The following is a 12,053-nucleotide window of genomic DNA, read 5'->3' on the forward strand; positions in this document are numbered from 1 at the left end:
CAGTGACCTATTTTCTCTAGCCACACCTCATTTTCCTACACCTAACACTGAGTACAGTAGTCCTTTCAAATTATTAGTTCACTGATTAGATTGCAGCTCTCACAATCTATCTAATCATTTCACCTGTGAACATTGTTCACCTGAGCTCATTGTTAATGAGCTTTTGGGGGACATCTCATATTCAAGCCATAAGAGACATTGAAATACAGCACTCCAAATCTCTGTTCTACTTTGACCTTGGGCACTTAAGCGGTGCAAGTCTTTAGTCATCCTCAACACTACACTTTTAACTGTTGCCAGCTTAGAAAGAAAAGATAAAACCTATTTACTCACTCTATAAGGTTTCTACGACAATGTGGGTTTGTCATAAGGAAATTGATGTGCCCTAAAACTAACAATGTGACTTATTTCCTCCATGGTCTAAGGCCTAAAGATCTCAGGACTTTAAAGAATTCTCAGAAAAACAACTCTCCAAATTCCTGAACAATCACCTGGCCAAATTGGTAGACAAGAGTGGCAAATTCTAAGTACAAAGATATTCATGCACACAGGATAATTCTTCTATATATTTTAAGATTAAAATACATTCTCACAAAAATACCAAAATGATAAACCATGTATAGAATAACTGCCTCTAATCCAGAAGGGTTTTTAGAAGAAAATTAAAATGTAGGCCTGGGGCTGTAGCTCAGTGGTAGAGCGCTTGCTTGCCTAGCATGTGTGAGGCACAGATCCTCAACACCACATTAAAAAAAATAACATAACATAAAGGCATTTGTCCATCTTCACTACCAAAAGAATGTTTTTAAGTATTAAAATGTAGAATAAGATGAACAAACACACTGATAGGGACATGCTCTAAAGATAGGACAAAAATCGAGCCCACATAGCCCAGCAGGTTTTTGTTAGAGAATGTCTGTAAAGTGTTGGGCAAGTCAAGGAGCCTTTCTGTGATTTGCTTTCCTGTTTGACCTTAGAGACCCACAGTTGTAGGTCCTAAGTAGTTGGTGATTGTTCTCAACCACTCCAGACTCAGCACCTGCCACTGGACACCTGGATGGATAGGTCGCACCTCTGAGCCCCCTGCAGGACTTCCTTGAGCCAACAGCACACCGGCACTCAGCACCTGATGCAGGTGCATCACATATTGTGGGAGCATAGGTCCTTGGCCAGGAGGTGGAATGGAGACCAACATGGAATGAACCAGCTGGGAACCAAGATAGGGTTCCATATCAGGGTGAGGAATGGAAAAGAAAACCAGGCTCTGCAAAATGAGGGTTTCCAGCTGTATGCTCTCATCTGTGAGGGAGTGGAGAGGGGCTGACTTGGGAAAAAACTACAGAGCAGGTGAATTTGGGGGCACCAGCAGCAGACCCGTGCTTTATCTCCAGTTGTCACTTATTGCTGTACGACTGGGACAACTTTCTGAGTACAGTTTCCTTGTCTAACAAAAGAGGGGACTAAGTGTGAAATCAAGCTCCATCTCTCTCCCAGAATCCCCTCCAGACAAGGTTTACCAGTTAGGATGACAAAGGAGTGAGATTTACAAGGACCAGGTCCATGATCACAGAGCAAGAAAAGAGGGTGAATTTGTGACTGACAGACAATGAATGCACAATGGCTGTATATTTACATCTATACATCAGCACATCCAGCACTTCATTCCTTCTTTAACTGATAATATTCCTTCATAAGGATAAAACCTATTTTGTTTGCCCATTCATCTACTGATAGACATTGGAGTGGTTTTCCCTCTTTGGCTATGGTGAATCATGCATCTGTGAGCATGTGTGTATGGATCCTTGTTGGGGTACTTGATTTCAGTTCTTTGGGAATATACACTGAATGGAATTGCTGGTTCATACGGGGAGTCTGTGTTTACTTGGTCAAGGAACCAACAAACTGTTTTCCACCATTTTCCACTCCCACCCGTGATGTGAAGGGAGTTACAGGTTCTCTACATCTTTGCTGGGCTATGTGGGCTCTATTTTTTGTCCTATCTTTAGAGCATGTCCCTATCAGTGTGCTTGTTCATCTTATTCTACATTTTAATACTTAAAAAAATTCTTTTGGTAGTGAAGATGGACAAAAATGCATTTATTTTATTTTATTTATTTTGGTATCTTCCATCTCTTTTGTCTTAGCCATCATAAATGGGATGTGCTTTCTCAAGGTGGTTTGGGTTTGCATCAACTTTGTCTCCCCCTTGCAGGGAAGTTGTCCACTCTGTCATACCAAATCAATTCTTGATTGTTTTTGCATTAACTTTGATTAACTTTTTCATTTTTCTAACATATAATCCATTTTCCAAACAAGCTGGTAAATATTCCCTTTTATTCGCAGGCTTGGACTCTATCTTGTAACATAATGTACATCCCTATGTACAGTTCTGTTGTTAAGATATGAATGGACGGCACTTACTTATGTTTCTTTCCTTTTTTTTTTTTTGGTCTAATTAGTTATACTTGAAAGCAGAATGCATTTTGATTCATGGTACACAAATGGAGCACAACTTTTCATTTCTCTGGTTATACACTATGTAGAGTCCCACCATATGTGCAATCACATATGTACCTGGAGTAATGATGTTCATCACATTCCACCATCTTTTCTGCCTCCAAACCCTTCTTCCCTCCCTCCTCTTTGCCCAATCAAAGTTTCTCTATTCTCTCTATGCCTCCCTACCATTATGGATTAGCATCCACTTATCAGAGAGAACATTCAGCCTTTGTTTTTTGGAGATTGGACTACTTCACTTAACATGATGTTCTCCAACTCCATCCATTTTAAAAAATATTTATTTTTTAGTTGTAGTTGGACACAATATCTTTATTTAATTTATTTATATGTGGTGTTGAGGATCAAACCCAGGGCCTCCCATGTGCAATACCGCTGAGCCACAACCTCAGCCCTCCAACTCCATCCATTTACCTGCAAATGCCATATTTTTATTCTCTTTTATTGCTGAATAATATCTATTTTATATATATATATATATCTCAATCTCACAGTTTCTTTATACATTAATCTGTTGAAGGGAATCTAGGTTGGTTCTACAATTTAGCTATTGTGAATTGAGCTGCTATGAACATTGATGTGGCTGTGTCACTATAGTATGCTGATTTTAAGTCCTTTGGTTATAGACCAAGGAATGGGATAGTTGAATCAAATGGTGGTTCCATTCCAAGTTTTCTTGGGAATCTCCATACTGCTTTCCATAGTGGTTGCACCAATTTGCAGTGCCACCAGCAATGTATGAGTGTACCTTTTCCCCGACATGTATGTGTTCCTACGTTCCTTCGTGGTCGATGGTCACTCGGCTACCTCGTGTGTGGGGGGGCAGTAGAGATGTGGAATCAACACACAGACTCCAGGAGCTGGTGAGAGAACTGGCTGGAGACCCAGTCGTCCAGTAACTCAGTTTATTTTTGGAATGCACACAACTGTTATAGGGTTTGAGTGGGGTGTGCCTGCATACATAACTCATAGCTGCTAGCTGAAGCTGAAAGTTATTCCAACCCCACATCCTTGCCAACACTTATTATTGCTTGTATTCTTTATAATTGCCATTCTGACTGGAGTGAGATGATTCCTACATTAGTTTTGATTTGCATTTCTCTAATTACTAGAGATGTTGAACATTTTTCCATATATTTGTTGATTGATTGTATATCTTCTTCTGAGAAGTGTTTGGTCAACTCCTTAGCCCATTTATTGATTGGGTTGTTTACTTTTTGGTGTTAAGTTTTTTGAGTTCTTTATATATTCTGTAAATTAGTGCTCTATCTGATGTGCATGTAGTAAAGATGTTCTCCCCCTCTGTGGGATTTCTCTTCACATTACTGATTGTTTCCCTTGCTGAGAAGAAGTTTTTAATTTGAATTATCCCATTTATTAATTCAGGATTTCATTTCTTACACTTTAGGAGTTTGCTTAAGGAAGTCAGGACCTAATCTGACATGATGAAGATTTGGGCCTACTTTTCTTCTATTACGTGAAGGTCTCTGGTCTGATTCCTAGGTCCTTGATCTACTTGGTTGAGTTTTGTGCATGGAGTGAGATAGTGGTTTAATTTCATTTTGCTGCATTTCCAGTTTTCCCAGCACCATTTGTGGAAGAGGCTGTCTTTTCTCCAATGTATGTTTTTGGTGCCTTTGTCTAGTATGAGATAACTGTATTTATGTGGGTTTATCTCTGTGTCTTCTATTCTGTACCATGGATCTACATGTCTATTTTGGTGCCAATACCATACCAATTTTGTTACTGTAACTCTGTAGTATAGTTTAAGGCCTGGAATTGTGATGCCCCCTTCTTCACTCTGGCACTTTTATGATTTTTTAATGACACTTAGTTTTATTTGTTTCTCTTACCTACAGTTGTCACAGTTTCTATTCATGCCTCTACATTTTGCTGTTAGTATTTATATTTCAGATAATTTTCATATACTTTGCCAAATTCTCTCCAAAGGAATCCACTGATAAAATCATAAGACTGTAGTTTGTATCTCTTGAGCAAAACTAATATTTGTCTAACTGATCTCAAAAAGATTTGTAAAGTGGATGTAAGCTTTTCAACTTCAGTTAGCCAGCTTCCTAAGCCTGGATTCTAAATTTGATTGGACTTGCCTCATGTGGGAAAGGGACAGATTTTCCTTAGGTTTAAGTAAAAATCAAACAATGGAGAATTAGATTGGTTAGAATCTATTATCTCTGCAGAATGTTGTCTGATTGCTGTGTAGTCACCTACTTTTCCTAGCTATAGCAGCCTTACCACTGTCAAAGAGCAGCAGCAGATTTAAGACCACCACTCCATTTATATGCTTTGTAAAGAAGATATCAAGAAAAATGACATGTCACTTAGTAGACTTAAAAGTATTTTCACACCTGGAAAACTCATCCTGAATAAGAGACACAGCACACATGCACAGTTGCAGACATGAAGTCCCAGCAGCTCACCCCACTCAGAGTACAATGTGAAAACAGAACTATTTCTAACATACCTCATTTTGTCCACTAGCATCATAAAATACTGGTTTGCATATATTTGCACACAACAACAGATATCTTCTAGCCCGTCTCAGTGAGATAATTTGGGCTGACTGATAATTTGGGCTGACTTGAAAAATATAGCAATTCTGAATCCAAAAATCTTTCATTAATTTCCAATAATGATTTAAAATCAGAATGTGCTAGGGACAGTGGTTTGGATCTGCAGTGTCCCCTAAGGCCCATGTATTGGAGACTTGGTCGCCAGCTTGTAGTGCTACTGGGAGGTGATGAAATCTTTAGAAGGTGGGATGTAGTGTTAGGAGGTGGTCAAGTCAATGAGGGTGTGCCCTTGATGAGAGATTGGAACATGGGCCCCTTCCTATTTCTCTCTTTCCTTCTTGACTGCCATGAGGTCAACAGATCTCCTATGCTTTATGTTCTAACCATGAGATTCTGGGCACCCATAGGCCTTCAGCAACAGGACAAGAAACCCGGGACTGAAATCTCTGGGATCATGAGCCAAAATAAACCTTTCCTCCTTTTAAGTGGATTATTTCAGTATTTTGCCACAAAAGACTGACCATTACATTAGGTTATGCCATGGAAACATCTCAGACATCTCAGTGACTTCAGACGAGAAAGGTATTGTCCTGCACACTGTATGTCCTCAGTGGATGTGCAGGCAGCCTGTCATTGGGTCCTGGAGGCACACAGACTGGTGAAATGGCCGCCATCTCCAAGCTAGGTAGTGGTTACACCAGAGAGAAAAGAGGGCTTTCTGTGCATTTCATATTAGAAACACTATGTACTAAAGCTAAGAAAGATGTTATTGACTCTATAGCTGGAAAATATAGATTGCTAGAGCACAGAGAGGGGTGGAGCATACTTGGTGGAGAGTTTGGGATGTCCCCCTATATGCTAGCCCATGCCTTTTATTTATACAATCATGTCAGTCCTTGAATTTCCCTTGAATTTCCCATGATCTAAAACATTAACACAGGGGCTGGGGTTGTGGCTCAGCGGTAGAGCGCTTGCCTCACAAGTGCTGGGCCCTGGGTTGGATCTTCAGCACCACATACAAAAATAAACAAGTGAAATAAGGGTGTTGTGTCCAACTACAACTAAAAAATAAATATTAAATAAATAAATCAATAAAACATTAACACAGACTTGAATTAAACTGTCATCCTTTTGTAGATAACCACATCCATCATCAGGCCATGTAGTCTGATACTGTGTGCCCTGCCATGGAAATATTACTTACCCAGTACTTTTTTTTGGGGGGGGGCAGGGATGGAATCCAGGGACACTTGGCCACTGAGTCACATTCCCATCCCTTTTTTATATTTTTTTTAGAGACATGATATTGCTCAGTTGTGAGGGCCTCACTTGAGATGATCCATGGACACCCAGAAAGTGTTGACACTCTGCAAAGACTGTGAACATGCATAGAATTTTCAATGATTTTATGTCTTCATAAGGACTCTTTGAGTCAAGGATACCTAAATGCAGAGTGTGTATTCCCAGGGGAGATTTCAGAAAACGGTGGCCAGTGGCATGTAACTAATCAGATTTGCTAAACTGAGTGTTTCCATTTAACTCTTTCAAGTGATAATTCAGTGTACGTGGGTTCTTTGTATATACTGAGCTCCTTCTTGGGAGGTCATGTCATTTCTGCCCTCCCCCTTCTTGCTTGCCAAACTCCTTAATCTCCCACTGCACTGAGCACTGAAATGGAAATGCCCAGAGGTTGGATGTCTAACAGAGAGAAGTGAAAAAGGGGTCAGAGACCCATAGGGTAGTTTGGCAAGGTGGACAGAGTTTGGATCAGTAGCAGCAGAGACCATCTCCTCTAGAACTCTAGGACAGGTGCACACACCAGTCTGACAGTTACAGGTGTTTTCCTTCAAACTAGTTGCCAGGTTGGAATGAGCGATGACATCAGAGGCTTCCAACCTTCCTGATTGGAAGGGACAGACTGTGTGGACCACTGGTAGTGCAGTGGGCAACAGTTTATCCTCAGCACTGTTCTTCACCTGGTTTCTCCCGTTTGGAGAAGAGCAGACAGACTCCTATTCAACCAAATTCTGGAAGAAGGTTTTGCCTTAGTAAGAATCTAGGTTTTGTAGAAGGAAGACAGAGTATTGGAGAACTTATGGCGGATCAACAAATCTCCCAGTCTGGGCAATCGCCTTCCCTGCCAAGCACCTCAGAAACCCACCTGGAAGTGGTGGTAGATGATGAGGTGGCAGGTCCATCAGGTGAGGGAGCTAGCGTGAGAACTGATTTGACATGATGACTGGTAAGGAGGAAGGAAGGGGTAGAGAAGCCAGGAAAGGTAGACTAGGGAGCTCACTTTTGAAGTTTGAAGTTCCTTGCCATGGGACAAGGAAGTCCACATGGATGGAAAATCTGTAGAGAAAGGAGTTGGGTTAGAAGATGAAATCTAAGCATAGGAAGTAGGTAGAGCAGATGTAAAAAGGGTCACTTCCCCCAAAGAAGAAAGTGTCCATAATGAGGAAGAGTTTTGAGGAACAGGGAGATGGGACACTGGTAAGGAGAATCAGGGGCACATGTTTATCAGCAAAGGGGAGAGATTGAACAATAGCTCAGAAGAAGGTAACAGTTGAAGGTCTTGGGTGTGGGAGGTGAACTGGGATCAGATGATGAAAGGCTGAATTCCAAATTCAGGAGCTTGACTCTGCTTCCTTTACTCAGCTCTGTGGGTAAAACCCTGCCTCCCATGTCGGTCCTCAAGGAAGAGAGAGTGGACCTCAGAATCTGAGGAAGACTCGGAGGATGATTCCCCAGGGATTTTTGATTCTGCACCCTGGGTAGAATCTGGCCTCCTGCCTGAGACCACTGGTCTAAAGAGAAAGAGGGAGTCCTCCACTGAATCTGAGGATGAGCTGGAGGATCTGGAAAGTGAGCTAAATCACCCCTGGGATGTGGAGTCACTGTGTGGCCACAAAATAAAACTCAAAAAACGTCGCATGGACTCGGTGCAACCAGAACACCATGAGGTTTTCAAGAGGCTTCTAGGTAGGGAGACACCCGGGAGCGCCCTCCAATCCTTTCTTGACACAAACAAGGAACTTCCAGCCACTGCACTTTTCCAAAGAGCCCTGCTATCCCTGAGATCCCCATTCTTGGAGGACTCAGGACCCATGTACCCTGTGAAACTCTTAGATGATGGATGATTACGTTACTCCTGAAAAATGTCCCTGCTTGGGATCATAGAGCTTGGTTCCAATTGTCCTCACTGATTGCAGACATTGTGACTGTAATACATTTCATCCTCCCTGAGAGGTGGTTAACGAGACCATGTTCACGCTGTTGTAACTATCAAATGAGAAATAACCTAATAACTCTGGTTCTAAGGTGGTGCATTTTGGGGGGATGATGGGCCCCCACAGTTTACTAGAAGCTCTTACTCATACAGATACCTTTCTGTTACACACACTCTCACTCAGTTGTTTCCCTGGGGGACTCTCAGGTCCAAGCAATTTTCCCAGGAATGTTCCCGTTCTCTTCCTATCCACCTCTAGTGGGCAACAATCCCACACCTTCTCAAATGGAGGTCCTGTTCTCCTCTATGCTCTCTATCTCCCATTGAAGCCCCTTCTGGTTCCTAACTAACACCAGTGTTCTGTTCACAGAGGATCCTGTTGTCAAAAGATTCCTGGCCTGGGACAAGAACCTGAGGGTGTCTGACAAGGTGAGGTTGTTTTCCACTGGGCAGTGATCCTGCTCTAGCACAGCCTGGATGAGGAGGGATTTCTAGCCCCATGGTCCTTCCCTCTGGCTCCACGTAGAGCCAACAAAATGTGCCAAGTCCTGGCTCCTTTGTGGCTTGTCACATCTCCCTTCAGGACCTAGCAGTTTCTTGCAGAGAGGACAGGTGGACCTTGCTTCTTCTTGGGGTGCTTTGGGCTTCAAGCCCAAGTCCACAGTCTTTATGGCTAACCCCCTTTTGCTTGTTGCCACCTGAGGTTCTGGGCTCCTCTTCTGTTTGAGCTCCCTGAGACCCCTGTTCTCCAGCTTACCCAAGACCCTCCTCACCCAGCTGACCTACATGCCTTTCCTCAAAAGGTCCCCTCAGAGCTGATCCTACAGTACACACTAAGCCTCCTCTTCCCCCAACTGCTCCGACTGTCTCAGGTCCTTCCCCAAACCAGTAGGTCTCCTTACTTGGCGAACTTCTCTCAGGGGCACTCTTCACCCCAGACTCCCATTCCTCTGTCCCCTCTTTCCTCCTCTTCCAGGATGTGACCTCTCTCTGTGTTTTTCTTCTCTCTCCATCAGTACCTCCTGTCTATGGTCATAGCTTATTTTAGCCGGGCTGGCCTCTTCTCCTGGCAGTACCAACGAATCCACTTCTTTCTGGCCCTGTGAGTATTGGGTCTCCTTCATCAATCAGGACTCACTACCTGGGAGGGTAGGAGGGGAGCAGAGGGGCACTAACCTTTCTTTTACTTTTAGCCTCTTTGTCCTGTTTGCTCCGTGTACACGAGATCACAGCACTGTAGTATAGTTTGTTTTTCTTTTCCACACTTCCCTAGTCAAAGCAACACATAAGCTCCCTAAAGGCCAGTTGTTAAAGAGTCAAGAAAACCAAGGAAACATAAAGCCCACCTGAGAGGAGTGGAGGAGAGCATGGGCACCTCCTGTCACTGGCAGAGAGACTGGAGGTGCAGCCACATCTGACTGCTCTTCCTTCCTGTATCTATACCAACATTGCTCTGTTTTCTGCCTCTGGATTTCCAAGACAGATGCCCAATTCCCAGCCTGGCACAGGTCCAGTGTAGGGTGGTCCCCTCTGGTTCTTCATACAGGAGTCTTCTCACATTTGTGGCTTTCTACACACACCCTAAAAATTCTTCCAAGATGGGTCCAACCACCCCTTAGGACTCCCCCACAACTGTGTTGCTCAATGCTTTCTAGAAAAAGGCTGGAATCCTTCAGAAGGTGTGTCTGGCAGAGTCCTCTGGACCAAGGCATGGTCCTCTGTAACGCTTAATAGGGCTGGTGCAGTCCTGTCTGAAGATGGTCCTCTGGGAGTCCGTTTTGGGAAGCTGACTCCAAGGGGAGGTCCTTCTTGGTTGTGCCTCTAAAGAGCAACCTGGTTTCTTTCCCCAGCTACCTGGCCAATGACATGGAGGAGGACAACCAGGCTCCTAAACAAGACATCTTTCATTTCCTCTATGGGAAGAGCTACGCCCAGCGTCCCCTGTTCAACAAACTGCGCTATCAGTTCATCTGCTCCATGGGCTGGAACACTCGGGTTTCCAAGGAGGAGTGTGAGGAGGTGGGTGGTGCTGTGTGTGCTTGTGGGGGGAGATGGATGGGTGGTTGCAGGTGGGATCTGGGGAGGAGAAAGCTGTGGAGGTTGTGCACGGAGGGAAGGACTTCCCAGCCAGTCTTCAGGTTTGTTTTTTTGGTTAGTGAGCCAAATGTGTATCTCAATTTACTCTATAACATCTAACAAAAACTTGGTGAAAATTTACAAGATATACATAAGTGATTCAATAAAAGAAAGTCCCAATTCAAGAAAATGAATTTCATATCTGAAGAAAAAGTAAAGTACATTAAAAATGTAAAGCCAAGTCCAATTTCTATGCAATAAGGGAAGTTTAGTTATAAGCAGATTTAAGTGATTTTTTTAGTATAATTTTCAGCAGATTTAAGAGATTTTTAGACATATATCTTTGGTCTTTAATATATATTTATGTATAGATACATCTAACAATTGTAAACTATGATTTATTTTAAAGGAAGTGAATAAATGAGATGAAACGAATCTTTATACTAGACTAAAATTATTCACAAAGTGTAATATTTTATGGTGAAATATTTTTTCATTTGTCGAATCTTTGGACAATTAATTAATACTTTGGAGCTAACTAGAATTAGTTTAATTATTTGTCTCAAACTCTGGGATGTACTCTTTTGTTTTAAACAAAAATCATCCAAAACTATGTATATGCCAGGCTTATAATTATGCAGAAACTTTAATAGGGTTTCAATGATTAAAGATGCATCTAACCATGTAACTAAGTTGTTTTGATGGACCCAAGCAGAAACATCACTAACATTAAACCATTATTCTACTCAAATCAGAGACAATGATAAAGCTTGTCTCTTAATAAATACTACTTTAAAATTTTTATTAGATGGGACACCCAAAGGATTGTATCTGCCAAAGCATTTACAAAATTTTCTACACAGCTACCATAATTTACTTATCTAGTATAAAATAGGAAAATTTATTCAATTTTTATTTGAAACAAAGCTGAAAATATGATGTTCCATGCCTTATATTATATATAATATGCTCCTGATAAGTGTCGTCCATGTGAGTAATAGCTGAAATAATGTTGTGATATCCATACATAGCTACTTCATTTGTCACCAGGCTAAATAAATCTAATAATTACACCTTGCTATGTCACCTCCTTTGTAGCTGACAGAACTTAGTTAATAGAATCAAGCCTCTCAACATTGTAGTTTTAGATATTTGTACACTGTTGAATCACGGTGACTAGAAAGTCCAAATCAAGGTGAATAAATTTTAAGGAATGGGAAAATAAATTAACCATAACTTCAAACCCCTCAATATCCGGTAAAGTCATCAGCTTTGGTGGGGGCTCTTTTCCTTTCCAGATTCAAGCTTATGATCCGGAGCTCTGGGTGTGGGGCCGAGATCGCACCCTCATTGCCTAGAAGTCCTGGAACTATGTTGGCCTGAGGGGAGGGACAAAATTCTTTTCAGATGTGGGAGAACAAGTGCCCAAGGACGCACAGTTTGAGCCACTTGACCTTGTTAACTGGTGGATTATGCTGCCCTGCCAGAGCATGGTGGGTGGAAATCAGCTCCCCTTCCACAGGCTGAGGGTACCATGAGGGACAGAAAGCTTGGGGAAGTTGTACTCAAGAACCAAAGTACAGAGCTGGGGTTGTGGCTCAGTGGTAGAGCAATTGCCTAGCATGTGTGAGGCACTGGGTTCAATTCTCAGCACCACACATAAATAAATTAAATAAAGGTTCATTGACAACTAAAAAATA

General features: G+C 42.1%; 1 protein-coding gene across 1 annotated transcript; it reads left to right on the plus strand.

The window, feature by feature from the left end:
- Window positions 1–7,687: 7,687 nt before the first annotated feature.
- LOC125611153 (speedy protein E4-like) lies at window positions 7,688–11,756 on the plus strand (the record flags this gene model as incomplete). The annotated part of the gene is made up of 5 exons (XM_048785182.1): window positions 7,688–8,030; window positions 8,648–8,706; window positions 9,294–9,379; window positions 10,128–10,296; window positions 11,652–11,756. Coding segments are annotated over 5 exons (717 nt in total), but the record flags the coding sequence as incomplete, so codon positions are not given.
- Window positions 11,757–12,053: the final 297 nt, after the last annotated feature.

This window comes from Marmota marmota, unplaced genomic scaffold, assembly GCF_001458135.2.
Source record: "Marmota marmota marmota unplaced genomic scaffold, marMar, whole genome shotgun sequence".
Classification (NCBI taxonomy): domain Eukaryota; kingdom Metazoa; phylum Chordata; class Mammalia; order Rodentia; family Sciuridae; genus Marmota; species Marmota marmota.